The following is a 17,475-nucleotide window of genomic DNA, read 5'->3' as shown; positions in this document are numbered from 1 at the left end:
TTTGGTCCAGATATTTAATGTTTCCACAGGATGCATCATCTCTGTTTACCCTCTGATTTTTCATCTAGCGCCACCAGCAGGTTGACAATTTCAGAATGAAATGTCTTGACAACTGAATGGACATACGTGCATCACGTGGGGGTAGGGCAGCATCAAGTGACAAAACTATGCAGTTCTCTACGATTTGCTCTCAGTTTGTTTGAGTTGACAACAACTCAGCTGCAAAGAAAAGTGATATTTCCACCTGTATATATACACACACACACATATTTAATCTCTATGAATATGTGTGTGTATCTATTCATCTATCTATCTACACAGAATTAAGGAGGAATAAAAGGATAGTAGATTGAGTTGTACTTAATACATACAGTGAAAACAAATGCAACAAATATTTCACATTCAAGATGTTTCAGTGCAAATCGGAGTTAAGTGTAAGATCTAGGATCAAGAAAGAATTGGAACCCAATCTGATGAGGAAAGCTGTACTTTGTGGCTCAACCTGCATTATTCCTCTGCGGTGACTTGCTGTTTAGTGTATCGTTCCCAGAACAGGATTTCAACACAATACTTTAATTATGTTGTGACAATAACGAGTTTGAGAGAAGTGTATCCAGACCATCTTCAGAGGGGAATTTAGCAGCATTACCGTTTTAACGACACTACAAACTACAGCCTCAAAAAGAAGGCCATTAATGTGAATTAACACCTCGCTCTGACATTCACGGCACTAAAACTGGTGGATAGATTTTTACTATATTTTGATGAAATGCTAGTTTAATAGAGATTGAAAAAGAAACTACATTTCTATTTCAAAAAGCACAAAATGGGCATTTAGTTTACCTAATTACTCCTTGTGATTCAGTTGCAGGTGATTCCAATTTAACAGATGTTTTCTATCAAAACAGGCACTCAAGTTTGTACTTCAGGGGTTTTTTTCCTCCCACAAGTCACACGGTTTTAATTCTGAGAACATAATGCCTGCCCTGTAAAGTCCTGAGAGGCACAGAAAGTTCATGAAACTAATGTACTCTCTTTTAACCTTGTCTCTACTTCTTACCGAGGAAAGCGTTGGGGATGGTGATTTTGAGCCACATGCGGTCCCTGACCTCCAGACCCGACTCTGGTGAGGCCATGGCCTTGGCAACCGATGCCATGTCAGAGTGTAGTGATAAGTTGAAATCATCGAAACCTGTAGAAAGACAAAAGAGAATTTTAGGTAAGCTTGAAGAGGAAGAAGTATAGACATGCAAGGATAAATAAAAGAATGGCTGAGAGTTGAAATCTAAACTGGGTCGAAACTAAAAGCCGAGGAGTCTAACTTTGAGGAGATCAAAGGCAGAAAAGCAGCAGACATCATTTATCACATAACGACAGCGACAAAAGCACAAAGACAGATGTGAAAGATGATTCTTGTGCCAATGTCGTTAGGAGAGAAAGATGGAAGGAGACTGTAACAGGAAAAAGATACTTTACAATAACGAACGTCATTCAGACGTTGAAAATCAGTCTGACAAACAAACCAGACGTTTAAAGGTGGAGAATATAGTTTTATGAGAATGGGTTCCTACACATTTTTAATTTCAAAATTCCAGACTTATCTGCAGACTTTTTGAGGTCAAATTTGAGTCCAAATAGCTAGATGTTTATTATAAAATCCAACTGTTCACATGTATGTTACATTCTACTATGTATACTTATATTATATTATACTATGTATGCTATTATGTCTGTGCAGCCTTATTTATTCACAGTGTCCATGGAAACGACAATGAACGCAGCCATAAAGGGTTCCTTAGACAGAAAAGATAACTACATCACTGCAGAAAGCATAAATATTCAGAAAAGTGTTTTTAGAAATTCAAAATTTTATATTTTAGAAAACAGAAAAGGAACAATAGTCTGGAAACAATCAAATATTTTCCCATGCTCATCTTGACTTGGAAATTACTAAAATCAAATTCCATACTTTTGCATACTGTGTCGGTGCCCTGATGAGAGGACTTGTGTAGATATGAAAGAACTACAACAAAAGAAAATAAAGAGGAGTGGTGAATTACAGCACACAGAAAATGAGATGATTAGGGCGACATTGTAAACGGCTCTTACGTTCGGTCTCGGTGACGGAGGAGGAAGAGGTGATGGTGCTGAGGGAGGAGCTGCCAGGGAAGGCAGGGTAGGCTCCGGTCATGGCCACAGAGTGGCTCACCCACGCTGCGGGGTCAATGGGTCGGATCGGTTCATCTGCACAGGTGGAGAAGAGAAACTATTACTGACCCTGACATCAGTGGTTCATCAACAAAAGCTGAGGCTGGGAGTGAGGCAGCCCTGCACTTACTGCGAGGCAGAGTGAAGTAGCCCTGAGGAGAAGGGTCCCAGCACTTTGCCACTGTGAGGATGATGGGCCTGAAAAATGAATAAGAAATCATCATAATCATTATTGACCACTTATGTGAAGACAAAAACTTAATACAAGTTTCTCAACTGAGAAAACAGCTACTCACCCTGGCTTGTGTACAATCTCCCTCAGTACCCGCACTGCGTCGTCGTTACTCATGTTCTCAAAGTTTATGTCGTTCACCTTGGAGGGTATTGAAGCATAAGAAGATTGTTTTAGTTAGACTGACACTATAAGTGCAGCTGAAATGACAGAAACACTGAAATGATCAATTCATTGTTGAAGTTATTTGTTGTTTCAGTTTTTCAATCTTCGGGATTTACTGTCTCATACTGAAATAACTGAATATCTTTAGGGTTCAGATTGTTGGTGGGACATAACACGCAATTTGATAATATCACCTTTAGCTTTAGGAAATGTTGATGTTTTTCACCTCTTTGTACCATTTTATGGAGCAAATAGATTAATCAATTAATTGAGAAAATAAGTGTTGCAGTCATACACATAAGCACTGATTTAATTTTCTGCATTTAAAAAGGAAACATAATCTAAATCAATGTTTTTTTAATATTCATTCAGTTTTAATGAAAAACTAAACACATTAAACAGATCAGTTCATATATCTCAGCACAACGACAGGAATTAATTAAAACTCCACAACTGAACACACATTGAGTTGTACCTAAGCTGGAAAACCCACAGGGGAAAAGATCCAGAAATGGGCCTCAAAATATCTAAAAAACAAGTATTTCTTCAGCAAAACATTCATCTAAAACAGTGAGAAATAAAAACACTTTAAATTAACTATTAAGTCGTTATTCTTTTTCACCTGCAGCAGCATGTCACCAGGTTCAATGCGTCCGTCTGCAGCCACAGCTCCTCCCTTCATGATGGAGCCGATGTAGATGCCTCCATCCCCCCTTTCGTTGCTCTGGCCCACAATGCTGATGCCCAAGAAATTGTACTTCTCTGTATTGTTGAAGAATCAGAACAGTGTTAACAGTCAGCATACAGTTGTCAAAGCGTGGCACTTGAGGCTCAAAGACGAGGATAGAGTTTACAGACCCATGTTGAGAGTGACGGTGATGATGTTCAGGGACATTGTGGAGTCGGTCACGCTGCTGAAGGACGAGGCCTGAAAACCACAAATTTACTATCAGACAAAAATACTTTCTCAGAGTAAACCATTTCAATGGCTCTCCCCTCTACAAACTATTGATTCAGCATAGAACAGCAGAGAGCAATCACTGAAATACATCAGCAGAAAGCACAACTCAAGAGTACATACCCTCTCCAAACGTGGTGGGCGCTGTTTCCTGCGCCTGCGGTGGCGTTTAAGAAGCCTAGAGGCTGTGCTCTGCTCTGTTGCACTGCTGAACCTACGAGTCAGCAAAAAGGTGAAAGGTCAGAAGAGAAACATGCTGTCACAAAGCTTTAATAGGGCGGTGCTTCCGTCTCCCCTTTTGTGTTGCTTTTTGTGTCTGAAACCCACAAAAAATAATGGGGGACGCTAAAGAGGGATTCTTGAGGGAATATTTTCCATTCTCGTTGATCTGTGGCTCCGATTTCATCTAAAGAAAATCAAACAAACTACAGCACAAATAAAAAACTACATTCCAATCCATATATACCCCAACCCAAACATTAACCCACTCATTTCTACAACATCCTGAACACTCAGATGAACTTTTTTTAAAATCAAATCTGGCCAAAATAATGATGACATTGGTATCGACCGATAATAAGATGGAACTCTCAGATGTCAGTGGCTTATGTTTATCTGTTGTGCTCCATCAATTGTGTGCTCGCTAAATGTTGTGTTGGTTATTTCCAACTCAGATATCGGAGAAGTCGCCTCCATTTTCCTGCACTGGCACAAATTGCATGCAAACACTTATGTGACTAGATCTGTGACTAAATAGACTGAGCTGCAACAAGGCAGAGATGATTATCTTTGTTTCCCAGAACAAACAAGCAAATAAATAACAACGAATATGGTATTAGTCCAGAATAGTCCAAAACATGTACAATTTAATGATAGTTGAAGAGGAGGAGACCATTTTTAAAGCAAAATTATAAGTGCAAATAATTGGAGACAAAGGGTTAAATTACTATATAATTAATATATATATACATATATACATATATACATATATACACACACACTTTAATATATAGTATAGTAGTAGGGAAGTTGTAACAACTGATGTTAACATCATATACTCTAAAATGCTCTTTTTAAATTGGATGTTTTGTGCTGTATTGTGGGATACATAAAATCTAGGTGTCTGAATTCCTCAGGTCAACCTCCCACCTGCTCATGGTGTCGTCGTCCTCGGAGTCGCAGAAGCTGGTGGTTTCCAGCTCGCTGCTCATCACTGTACTGGAGCTCTCATATCCTGCCAGGTGGCGCTCCAGTCGAGTCTGGCCGTTCATTCGAGGCCCTGGGACGTCACAGGAGAAGCCCGAAAGACAATAGGGAAAAATTCACCGTGAATTTTCATGTTTGCTCAAGTCTGTGTTTGCCTTTTCTTCTATAGATCGCAAACATTCCTCACTTCGACATTCTTTGATTATATCAAGATCTTTTCACTGTTTGGATGTTGGGAACATGCCAAATCTCGATGGCACTTTGTCACAAAAGAGCATTTTTCATCAGCGCTGTGATCTGGTTTTTCTCACCGTGTTGCTCCATGCTCTCTCTGTGCCGAGGTCTCTCTCTCCTGAAGGAAACTACAGACTCTGTTTCAGTCTGGTCGTCCAAAGTCTCCACACTGCCTGTAGCATTGGGGCTGTAAAAGAAGAAGCAGGAGCAAAGGAGGAATTAGAGCACAACTGACTTTCAACACTTAATTTAAATGTTTCATTAAAACTATTTGGCCAAAGTGAGAACCTTGGTTTTTACAATAATTACCTATAAAGATGTTTTATGACTTTAGGATTACTCTAAAGGTTTAGCATTGCACTTCATTGTTGTAGTCACGATGGACCAGTTCAGAACAAAAGGGGATCTAAATTGATGCAGCAAATATTGATCTTTTTTATTCCAAAAACTTCTGGTGGCCATTTAAAACAATCAAATTATTCAGTAATGCCAGAATTTGACGAGACCAATAAAACTCTAGACAGAGATTGTAATTAATGATTTGGCAGCTCGACACGTTTGGAATAGGTTGAAAGAAAATGTTTTACCTTTTGCAAACTGCAAACTTTAATGAATACATTTAGCAGGCTGTGTTTATCTTTTCAAATAACTATTTATCCCCAGTGAGCACACACACACCTGCACAAATACACACTGGATAAAATAATATGGTTTGAATTCTTTAAAAAAGTATAAAAGTGTACAGTACACTATTGTTGTAAACAGTATGGTCCACTTACACTCGTCACTTCAATTTAGGTCTTGACATAAGATCTGATATAATGAGATCACATTACATTGTTTCCAGAAAGTGAAACGTTCATTTCCCACAGCTCTACTTAAGATCAGATGACAGAAGATGTACCGGCCCGTCGTGTATTAATACGGTTTCAGGAAGGGAAAATGTTTCATTGACTGTATTCAGTGGCCTGTTACATTTATTCTATAGCTGTATTAAGTGTGTTTATTTGTTGGTAGTATCTATGCTGCATCATGGACCACTTGGATGTGACCGTGTCATCAATGACATTCCTGTAGTTGTGTGTGATTTAATTTCCTCCTTCTTATTACGTCAAATAGACTAAACTAAATCAACTAAAAATTCTTGAATCTCTTGAATGTGTGAAGTCACCCAGCAGATTGTGTTGGCGAGATACAACCAACATTTCTCATTCACGGTGTCCAGTGCTACAGTCACTTCTGTGTTCGCTCTTCAGAAGAATGTACAAAATATTCCAAAGTCAGATTGAGAAAATGTGTGCAGTCTGTTATACACACGTGTAGAAATCCACTGATGAATTGAGTGGAGCCTTAATGTCCCCTTTAGGCAGTTTAGTCTACAGACAATGAATTATAAATGTAAGAAAGTACACAAGTGAATGGTACAGCCAGACAGATACTGCTTATATGATCTTTAACTATCTCAATAAGGAAGCCTTATATAGAAGATTTATTTTAGTGAAACATGCAATAAGTGAATACTGGCCAATATATCTGTTTAGCTCTACTCAAAGTCACTTATATCATCGTTACCACATCCAAAGGATCAAGAAGAAACCAGAATCCACAAGACAAGCCCGTCACAACCAGAGTTGGTAACACAAACCAATATGCATTCAACAACAAACAAATTCCAGAGTAAAGCCGGATTTAAACTTCAGCGTTGAATGGACGCCGTGGGTACAGCGGAGGCCCGGTGTAGCCTCGTATCCTAACCTGACGTGCACCTCCGTCCACTTCGTGTGTGTGTGTGTGTGTGTGTTGTGTTGTGTGTGTGGTGTGTGTGTGGTGTGTGCATTGACTGAGAATAGGAAGTGACTCATACAAAATCCAGATGAGTTGATATGGCTGTTTGAGAATCCCTCTTCAAAACACATTCTCAAACGAGTGTTTCCTTCAGCACACATGCACACAAACCCAAACAGACAAACAGGCACATGTGGGACGCTGACTCAGTGCATGACATGCTCGTCTGTTCCCCCGTCCTCTCGTTTCACGGGCAGGGAGAAAAATACGAAACGAGGAAAACACAAGACAGATTGAGGAGAGAGTGGGAAAGTTTCAGTGGCCATAGTTTGTAGTACACGAAGATAAATAACACAGCGGTATAGAAACCCCACGGCCAACTAGCATTATTTGTAGAGCAATGCAGACACACCAGAGCACACGTATAAATACTCAAAACGACATCGGTTTGGATGTAGAGCCTACATACAACTATAAATCAGTCTTAAGCCTACATGGGGCCGCAGACTTCAGTGCCACACACATACCAACAACTGTGCTGATTACATAGGTGCACATAGAAAGTCTGTGGTTCATGATTGAAGCGAGACAAAACAGTTAGAGACACATTGAATTTTCCAGTATGAGCAATGGTGTTGATCCAGCTCCAAATGGAAAGAAATAACTAACGTGGTTAATTCTCCAACCGGCTGCAAACCGCACATTTAGTGAAGTTAAAAAGAAAATGGTTTAATTTGAAACTGGATTCAAAAGCCATCAAGCCACCATCCTGCAGCCACAGCAGACAGACAGGACGAGGTCCAAACATGAGAAATGAATGAACGCTGCAGCCGTAATGGGAGGTTTTACTGACGGGTGTGAACTCCATTTGACCCCTAAACCAAACTTAAAGAGCTCCAGACGTCTCAAGGAGAAGAATGATGGTAAGAAGCTATTAAAATTATAGATACTTTGTTTATTTTGGCCACCACAGGCTGTACTCAAATTACAGTAATGGTTTCCTCACATTTTAGTAGGATAACATGGATGCAGAAAGGATGATTATTCTTTAGAGGATCTTTATTTCATTCTGAAAAAGTCTCTGACTAGAGTGCCTTGTGGTTTCACACTCTTTAAAGCCGCCATAATCACTCTTTTTATATTAAAACTGGATCAAATGACCAAGTGCAATGTGAAATGGATAGTTTGTCCCACAGAGAATTATTCTCCAACTCTACAGCTACCTTTAGCTCAGAGAGTTTTTAGCCTCTTTCAGCTCATTGTTTTGGTTTTACATCCGACAACATGACCGTTATTGTCTCATTAGAGTCAATGCAAAAGCTCTCATAAACCCACTATAGGATACCTGCCAGGCGCTGAACAGCAGACAGATAAAGTTAGCGACTAGCTGGTGAACATAGTGGGACATTTAGTAGCTAAAGAGACGGACATTTCCCTCAGGAGTTGGTGAAAAGCAAAACAGAGCTAAACAGAGAATGAATGTAGGACTCACATTCATCAGGTTACCTGAAACACGACTCTAAATGAATGCTAATGGCGCTCCGTGCCTGCTGGATGTGTAAACAGTTGTGTAAACAGTCAAGTGTTTGCCAACACGTCATGCCATACAAATTAATTAAGATGATGATAAATAAGTCAATGCTGTTTCAACTATAAAAAGACTTTAAAATCAAGCTTCACCTAAAACTGGTAATGTTAATAACAAGGGCGGCTCCAAGACAGATCAGGTTCAAATGAGCTGTAATATTCTTGCTATTCTTGTTGTAACTTGATACTGGGAGTGTGTGACATATTCAGGAAACGATACGGTATCGACATTTCAGATAAAGTGTATGCGGGTACTGATGAAATATGTCGCTTTTGGGAAAGTTTCTGGCTTTGTGATGCCCCTCTGCGGGTAAATATACAGCACAGTAAAGCTAATGGGTGCCTCTGCTTCGCTTACTGGAAGGAGGGCGGTCTGGAGTCCCCGATGCCCCCGGTCCTCTCTGCAGGTGGGGGTGGGAGGGGCGGAGGAGGGGGCGAAGGCTGGGTCGTCGTTTCCACAGGGGGGACCACTGCCACCGGTGGCTCTGCTGCGGGAGTGTCCGAAGATACCAACTGGAGAAAAAAAAAGGGAGAAAGAAAAGAGATTAAGAAACAATAACAGGAAAGGTAAAAAAGGTAGAGAGGCAGGATGAAAAAGAAACAGAATATGCAGAGTGGAGAGGAATTGGCACAAAACAAGAGGTACAAATTGAGAGAGGGCAGCAAGAAGAGAGGGTGAGAAAACGAGAGGACTGAAAGGAGGAGTAGGAAGGAGGTGGAGGGTAGAGGGAGGAAAAACGGGTAAGATGTCAATTACTTTGACACACAAACGCTGTACTCTTTTCAGATGGACGTCTCAAGGGCATACTGAAATGCTATCCTACACTTAACCTGTCTCTCTTCATTATATAACAAAAGTGCCCACACATACACACACACACACACACACACAATTAGGATGAATGCCATACAGCATCCAATTACCTGGACAATTAACACAGACACAGGAAGGGAATGGGATGTAGTTAAGTTAGAGCAGTTGGGCAAATATGGCCGTATTTGGCTAAAATATAAGAAAACATATCGTCTTCCTCACGTTTTAACAAAGCGCACTTTGTTCCGTAGCTTTTAGATGCTTGGTGCGTTCAACAAATCCAGAAAAATAAGCTTCGCATTCAACCAAATGGAGTCTATCAGCCTGTACAGACTGACGTTGGCCCTCTTTACTGAGTCACTCCCTGCTCTTCCCTCCCAACTAATGGCTATGAAACACTCGTCTTCTGGGATCTCTCCATCCGTCTTGGCTTGCAGATCACATGTCAGTCCCTCTGGTCTCTGATCTTTGTTCCCCCTCTTTTAATGCCTCCCCTCGTTCTTATGCACTTAACAGATGCTTTCGGCCTCAAACCTGCTTATCTGGGCCCCGTCCCGATGTTTTGTCTCTATTCAAATGCAACCTGCAGGGTGGGGTGCAACAACTGGGCCGTCTACTAGGGAAACGGAAAGTATGAAAACTGTACCTGGCAGCTCACTGTACTGTAGCCGGTAACACGCTGTGTTGCTTGTAACTCGCAGGCTTGAGCATGGATTAGCACAATGACAGAAACATCTGCTTTCCTCATGATTTCCTCTCTCTTGGCTCCACATGTTGCATCGACAAATATTCATTATAAAGATTTGCTGCATCTGCAGACTTTCAACACCAATACAATGACTGAGTGGCTTTCAAATGCTTAACACAGCAAAACTGACTATATTGTCCTCACAGGTTCTTCTCATACCGAGAACTCAAGAAGAAGAAAAGATATTTCTTTTTCACTATTTTAGTTCTTTTAGGAATATTAATTTAAGACACACACACAGACACACACACACGTTTCCCCCGTGCCAAATTTCAGCCTCTTAGGGGGAAAACTCAAGCAACCAAAGGGTACATTTTTTGTAGACCGACAAGTTACAAATAACGTTACAAACGAAACTTTGATGTGAGAAATTAGTAGCTATGTTAGCTGACCAACAGCTAGCTAGCTAGCCAGCTAGGTCAATGTTGCGTTCCATGTTCGATCTATGTGGTAAACAGCTAATAAAACACATTGCTGGCTGGCCACAAGGCGCCTCCAGCCCCTGTTGTTAGCAGTTCTTGGTTCTAGACCAGCCATGTGTTGGTGCCGCGGTGGAACCAGTTTTCCTGGACAACAGCCAGATCTTTGGCTGTTGAAACGCAAAAGAACTGGTTTGAAATTAGGCACCAGGCCTCAGAGAGCAACTTATAGAGCTGGTGTTGGTTTAAAAAGGGTAACTGGTATAAAAAGGAACCTCCAACGCCTAACAAAGTGGACTGGCATAATACGAGAAATATTTGTGATTGGGTTAACTTTCTCAGAGAGTGACAGTAAAGTATTGGCTTCACTGCAACAAACGAGAACGGATCGATCTAAGGACAATGTGGATAAAAGGACAGGAGAGTAAGAAATGTATACCCCACAGGGCTCTGTTTTGTTTTTCTCCCTTTCCTTTGTAAAGACCAGCCAATAGATTTAATGGGTGCAAACGGTTTTATAGTCTGAACTACCACTACATGCTATTGGCTGCAGCGACTCAGACTGTGGCACCAAGAAGACTTTTCTCATAGATCTTGTGAGTCTGTTTCCTCCCACTTTACCTGGCTGGACAGTTAGTCTGGTTCAGGTTTCCCTCTCTTTCCAGGAGATTTTCTCTGAGATGTTTGTTCACCAAAGCCTAAACTACAAAAGAGTCTGTGCGTGTTGCAATATGATAGACAATTGTGCAAAATAACGACTCAATTTTGAAATTGAATTACTTTATTTTACTGCTGCTTGTTAGGAAAGATCATTAGTCCGAGGGAGGTCTGGGGGGAATGTGCAGGAAAGGGAAAAGTGGTTTCTGAAAACAGCCTCTGGCAGATGATGTTGGCTGACTTTTGAGATAAAAGCCAAGTCTGAACATTTTCATAGCAGCCTCAGTGGGAAATGATGAGATGACGTCATTTATAGATCAGTGGTCAGTGGGATCTGGATAGCTCCCACTCCCACTTTGATTACAAATATGCAACAGGTTTATTCACTCTTACCCATGACACCACCCTGCCGTTGAAACATGGCAACTTGGCACTGTCGTCGGAAATCTCTTCCTTCACCACCCTGAAAGAAACAGAGAGACAGTGTGAGGCTCGGGAGGCATAAATTGTTCTACCTTCATAACATTGGGGCATGGTATGTGTTATCTGGTGCAGCAGCGGGAGGGAATGAGGCTGAACACCACACCAAGGTTTTAGTCCAGTCATAAAGAACAAAGCGGAGCTGCCAGGGGAATTAAATAGTTTACATTGCTGACGCATTACATTAAATATATTAGACTATGACAACAACATGGCTGAACTAAATCAAACGCTCAGCTTAAGTCGAAAATATTACTGAAATATGTCTTGACAAGCTGCTCTTGTTCGCTTGCCATATTCCTTTAACATGTGTTACCATGTGTTTTATAGATCAGTCTGACTTTAGTGTGTATGACATCAACGCAGCAGCTGTAAATTCCCTTCAGAGTCAATAGTGATTTCAGCAGAAAGTCATGTTGAAGTGACATTAAAAGTATGGTTGTCTAGCAATGTGTAGGGACGCCCCGAAGCTTCAACTGTTGCTATGGTAATCAGAGTCCAAATCAGCATTTGCATGTTTACTTGGCGTCGTATTTAAAGCCCGATCTCTGTGTTTCCCATATAGACTTTACTTTGGTCGGCCCATTGTAGCATTTTGCACAGAAACGTGGAGAGACGTTAACTGGTGTTACGTTAAAAGACTCGAATACGGTGGACATTTTACAAGCACAGAGCAGGAGAAACATTCGGTACCACTGGTTTCAATCAGCTACGTCCTTAACAACAAGCCTCCTCCACACACGGGTAACTTTATAAAACAAACTACTGAAACTGCGGAGAGGCAGAGAGATGCAGGCCAAGGGGATGCCAGTGTGTGTAAAACAGGAGGTCCTTCTGCAAATTGATTTAGTTTTATACACTTCCATTGAAAAAAACTCAGAGCTTAGAACCTCTTGATTACAGAGGTGACATCAGCCAAATGTATACGTTTCATTTTGGTCTGTGGTCCACTCCTGGAATCAACCTTAAAGAGACAGTTGGGGCTGTCTGGTGGCAAGGTAAAGCAGTAAATGTTCTTAGTATAGCGTACACTTAAACTGATATAGACTGTTACGCTGACCCCGTATTCAGCAGTGCATTGCTCTGCTTTGGTGCCAGGACTCCCGTCTGCGTCTCCCAACTATGGCCGGGCTGACCTTCGTCTACTGCATGTAACACACTGACTGCAGATAAGTACCTCACACAACCCCTCTTCAAAAACAACCTGAACTATCCCTTTAATTAGTGGCAGCCGAAATGACCTGCCACAGACAGCGTTTGTCATCTCAACCAACCAAGAAGACTGCTACTTGAAGGATCTGTACACGGAGCTTTGCTAATTAGAGAGAAAGAGAGAGGGGTGAGATAACAGAGTGAGTCGCATCAATGTGGACAAACACATTAACATAGTAATGTGCTGTCGAGCTGCAACAGGAGCAGCCGAAGTGGACAAAAACACAGCAGAGTAAAGGAAGGATCTGACTGTGATGGGCTTTAGTGTAGTTGATACCCATCCATTCAAAATAAAAGAAGCATTCAGTAATTCAGCATCAATTTCAAAACAAAATCCTCTTGTAATCAATGTACAACGATATCCCTGCTAATGGGACTGGGACTAATCTTATTACCAAGAGCCACCCAAGCCACGAAGCTATGAATGAGCAAAGAAAGGAACAAACAATCTTAATTTGCTTCCTGCGGTAAGTGACAGACGCTATGGAATTTATTCTGTCACAGCAATGAGCTAAAACACACACACACACACACTATTACTGTTCTTGTGCCTCCTTGCAAATGACACAGCCCGGTCAGCTAAATCACGCATGCAAAATCCAATACACACAGCAACAATAAGCTCTCAGTAAGAGTCACAGTGAGAGCCCAGTGTCCACATGGCCAACGCTCCTTAAACACATCCGTCTGGCTCTTCTTCCCTCCTCCGTGCTCTTCCTCCATGATTGTCGGAAAGGCAAACACTGGGCTTCAGCTGTGTAATTTCCCCCCCCCAGCAGCCTCCCACTATGTTATTACAGTAGTTTACTGGGACAGGGACTGGGCACAAGTGCTACGGAGAGGACACTTGACTGCTCCAACTCCTCCAAAAAAAAGGGTTCTTTTCCCCGGCTGCATCTTTCCAGCCGACGTGCCTCCTCTTATGTGTGTGAGACTTGGTCAGGCTCCACTGGGCTTTCGTAAGCAGCTGCTGAGAGCTGGTTTTGTGGCCGAGTGTCAGCATACGACCAGATTGTTGTGGCCGCTGGTGGGGAACTGTTGCAGGAAGACTTTTGAGAAGCTGTGTGTGTGTGTGTGTGTGGCTACCGAATGTTAGTTAACAAACAAACTTCTCCTCCGTCTGATTTATCTGAGGTTTCCCTCCGCAGAAACTGCCTCTAGACGACAGCGGACGAACAGATGCAACATTCTTCTCGGGAGGTCGTAATTGTCCTCATTCCTCGGCCCTCCGAACAAACGAGCGACAGCGGTCGAGTCATTTCGCACGCGCTCTAAAATGCCTCAAATAACGCACAAACAGCCATAAAATATAATCCTGTGGAATTTAATACAACCTGAAGTTCTTCACCCCCGCTTCCCTCTTTTCCAGCCCCTCGCTGCTATTAAATTCCTCAAAACCAACACTGCATCTCCTTACCAGCAGAGGTACATGGAAGAATATCTAATAACCAGCCCACTCTGTCTCCCCTTTCTACTCCCCGTGGACAGTGGACACCCCAGACACCCGGCAAATGGCCTCCGTCCAGCCCCAGGTTTCCAGCACCGGCCCTGGCCTGCTCTGCCCCACCGATCTCCCCCACCGCCACACACACAGCTCTGGCCGACAGCTGGCCTCGTACCAGGGCAAATGAAAACACACACTATTACACACTTCTCTCCTGGGTCGGGGAGAGAGAGGGGGGGGGGGGCGTCCCTGCTTTGATTGGACAGCTGACTAAGAGCTATGTTTGAAATTTTTCATCTGAACTCAGTCGGAGATATTCAAATGAGGGAGTGTGATGCCAGGCTGCGCAATTTCAGTGAGGAACTGAGGACTTTTCTGCCATTTTCTCTTTAGAAGACTTTCCTTGCTCCGTTGGGACTCTTTGCTTTTGGAAAAACTCTAACATTGTGCGCTCACTTACAAGCACACAGCGTCTAATCTAATCATGTCCTGTCCAGTAAGACGGGACCGGCTCTTAATCCGACAGCCAGCTTTGGTGATTGTGGGAAGTGGAGTTAAAATAGTTAATGAAGATCATTAGAGTGTAACAAGAAGGGCTGTGCACACATAAAAATGGCAGATAATTGCTTTTCACAGTTATTAGGTGTACATTTAACAGTTTATTGGGTACATCTAGCTAAAAGTAATGCAGTCCAACACATCAGTCCTGCAATAAATCCAACCTTGGTCAATGTTGTAATGTTCAGTTTTTGTGGAAACGGTTTCAGAGGTGTCGAGTTAACGTTGTGATCAGTTCGGAGGCTGTAGTTGAACGTTACTGCCCCACACTGAGAAGTGTAACAGTCTAATATTTATCCTCTCCTCGTTGATATGTATGCGGTGTCAACGGCTGTACGTTCAAATAATATTGAATCAACTAGTCAAACAACATTTTTTAGCTTCTCAAGAGGGAGAATTTGCTGCTTTTCTCTGTGTTATGTTATTGTAAACTCATATTTCATCTGAGGACGTCTCTTTTGGCCCTGGGAACATAAAACGATTGACCAATAATCAATAGTCTAATCGTGAATGAAAGTAATGAGTTACAACACTAAAGAATATTTCTGTGTAATGTAATCACAGGGGAAAACTTAATCTGTTTACACAACAACTTTTTAAACGATACACAGACTATTAGACCTTATTCGGGTTCCATGAGATTACTTTCATTATTTATAGTCTACGATGGTGCAAACCTGATAATCACAAGTTCACCCGAGCATCTTGTGTAGTGATTTCAATGATAAAAAGCAGACCGCCACATTTCGGGAAGCTGCATTTTTACCAACAAATAACTAAAATGATCCAAATGCTCTTTGATTACTCAACTAATGAGTTCAACAACCCAACAACAGATGTGGAGTATTTACAAGGGGCACAGATTCGCTCAAAGGAATATCTCTACAAGTCAGTTACTGATGCTGTTGTATTCAAAAGATCTGCATCCAAGAGACACTTCCAGCCTGCCAGCTCGGTCGAACGACTAATAAAAAGCCATGTCATCCATTTCATCGTCCTGTTTGAGTCGATACTGCAGCTCACTGGCACCGGCTCCGATGGTGCCATCCAAAGAGGGGGGGAAAAAAGAGGCAAACGGGCCTTTAATACTCATCCAAGACTACAATGCATTTAACAGAAGCCCTTAAGGGTCTCACTGGGCGAATAAACCACAAACACGCATTCCTCTGCAGGAAAATGCACAGCAGTCACACCGAGAGAAGAAGAAGAAGAAAAAAAAAAAGATTAATTGATAGAGGAGAGGAGACAGCTCTTTCTGGAGGAGTGGGGTTGGGGGAGAAAAAGGGGGAGAGAGAGCAAGAGAGGAAGCCAGGGAATGAAAGGATGGCTGGCAGGCCAAAGTGTTAAAGAGGGGAGACAAAACCCTGGCTTCAGTCCCGAGAGAAAGAAAAGGCGAGGATTTCACAAGATGATGGACTGAAGGAGGGGAGGGAGGGATGAGGATTAGGGCAAAGAAAGGCAGCAGGGACAGGGAATGCCTCCCATTGTAATGATGATGTTTTCTGAGAAATGTCCCCCAGCCTACATACCCAAAGTATTTATAGAAGCACTTGGAAATTCATCAGCAGTCATTATAACTCTTTAGTTTTCTGATTAGGGATGTGTTGGCTCAATGGCGACCTTCATTCAAGTGTATTATCCCTCTAACATAAGTTATTCCTTGTGACGGATAACACGACAGCCGGTCACAAGATGGGATTTTCAGCAAACAGGCATTAATTTCATTAAAAAAATTGATTTTCTTTATGAGTTTTTTTCTTCTTTTTTTTTTTATAAATAAGTTAATGCTCCACTCAGAAAACAATGGCACACTATGGGATTGTTCTCCGCCGAAGGTTTACAGCTATTTGTGACATTTTTTAAAACTCATTTTTGGATATTTACTCGCCTTTTAGCAGCTTTTTGTTTTTGTTTAATCTCAACTCATTTTGCATAAAACACCACAAAAAGGAGAAAGAAAAAACCGTGCAGCTCACCCGAAGTCCTGGTCCATAGACTTGAAGAAGAATTTGTAGTTTGGCTTGTTCAAGACCTGCTTAAAATCCAGCAATGTGATATTCTCGGCAGCAATGGGTATCTTCACTAAATACGGCGTCTCCTCTTCGTCGATGTGATATATTATTTTGGTTTCCGCCATGTTTTCACCGTTGCTTTCCTCTTTCTTTTTCTTTTTTAATTCTCCTTTTCCTTTTTCTCCCCCAGCTGGAAGTGGCCACCAGAAACACACACTATGAGGCGAGGTAGCGTTTAACTTTGTTGAGGTGAGAGAGAGAGAGAGAGAGAGAGAGGGGGGGGGGTTTAGTTAGCTCTCCAGCTAGCTGAGGTGGCTAACGAGACGGCAGAGGTGAAACGATGATGGCCACTGAGATTTTCAGTCCGAGCCAGAGGACGTAAAAAGCGCCGCAACCTCCGCTCAAAAGCTCGCTGTCCGACTGCAGAGACGTGGAAAACTCGCATTCCCCCGCTGTTACCGAGGGGCGAAAGAAAAACCGACGGACACGCCACATTCACACGACCTAACTACCAACAACTTTTTTTTTTTTTCCCCCAACAAAAACATACAGGGGAGGGGGTCCGAAAACTTTTCACCACTTTTGAGCGAGCCAACGCGGCGTGTGACGTAAACACGTACCCCCCCTTTTTTTTTTCTTTACGTACGCACGCTCTCTAACCAGCCACCCAACATTTTTATTATATTATAGAGAAATAAATGTTTGTAGGATGTTATATGTATATATAAAAACACATATTTGTACAATACCTTGTTG

The 17,475-nt window shown here is 42.0% G+C and overlaps 1 protein-coding gene across 1 annotated transcript in view; it reads right to left on the bottom strand.

Moving 5' to 3' along the window:
- dvl2 (dishevelled segment polarity protein 2) overlaps positions 1-17,289 on the bottom strand; it is a gene marked incomplete in the record, with an annotated part of 18,678 nt that extends 1,389 nt beyond the window's left edge. The window contains 13 exon segments of the mRNA XM_035675538.1: positions 1,061-1,192; positions 1,970-2,023; positions 2,110-2,244; positions 2,339-2,406; positions 2,505-2,581; positions 3,228-3,367; positions 3,464-3,533; positions 3,687-3,777; positions 4,713-4,842; positions 5,081-5,190; positions 8,734-8,888; positions 11,407-11,476; positions 16,684-17,289. Coding sequence (XP_035531431.1) covers positions 1,061-1,192; positions 1,970-2,023; positions 2,110-2,244; positions 2,339-2,406; positions 2,505-2,581; positions 3,228-3,367; positions 3,464-3,533; positions 3,687-3,777; positions 4,713-4,842; positions 5,081-5,190; positions 8,734-8,888; positions 11,407-11,476; positions 16,684-16,844 — 1,393 coding nt within the window.
- Positions 17,290-17,475: the final 186 nt, after the last annotated feature.

Source organism: Morone saxatilis, unplaced genomic scaffold, assembly GCF_004916995.1.
Source record: "Morone saxatilis isolate NCDOM2014 unplaced genomic scaffold, NCSU_SB_2.0 Contig4, whole genome shotgun sequence".
NCBI lineage: Eukaryota > Metazoa > Chordata > Actinopteri > Moronidae > Morone > Morone saxatilis.
Note: the sequence above shows the minus strand (reverse complement) of the source record. Positions and strands in the feature narration are given on the sequence as shown.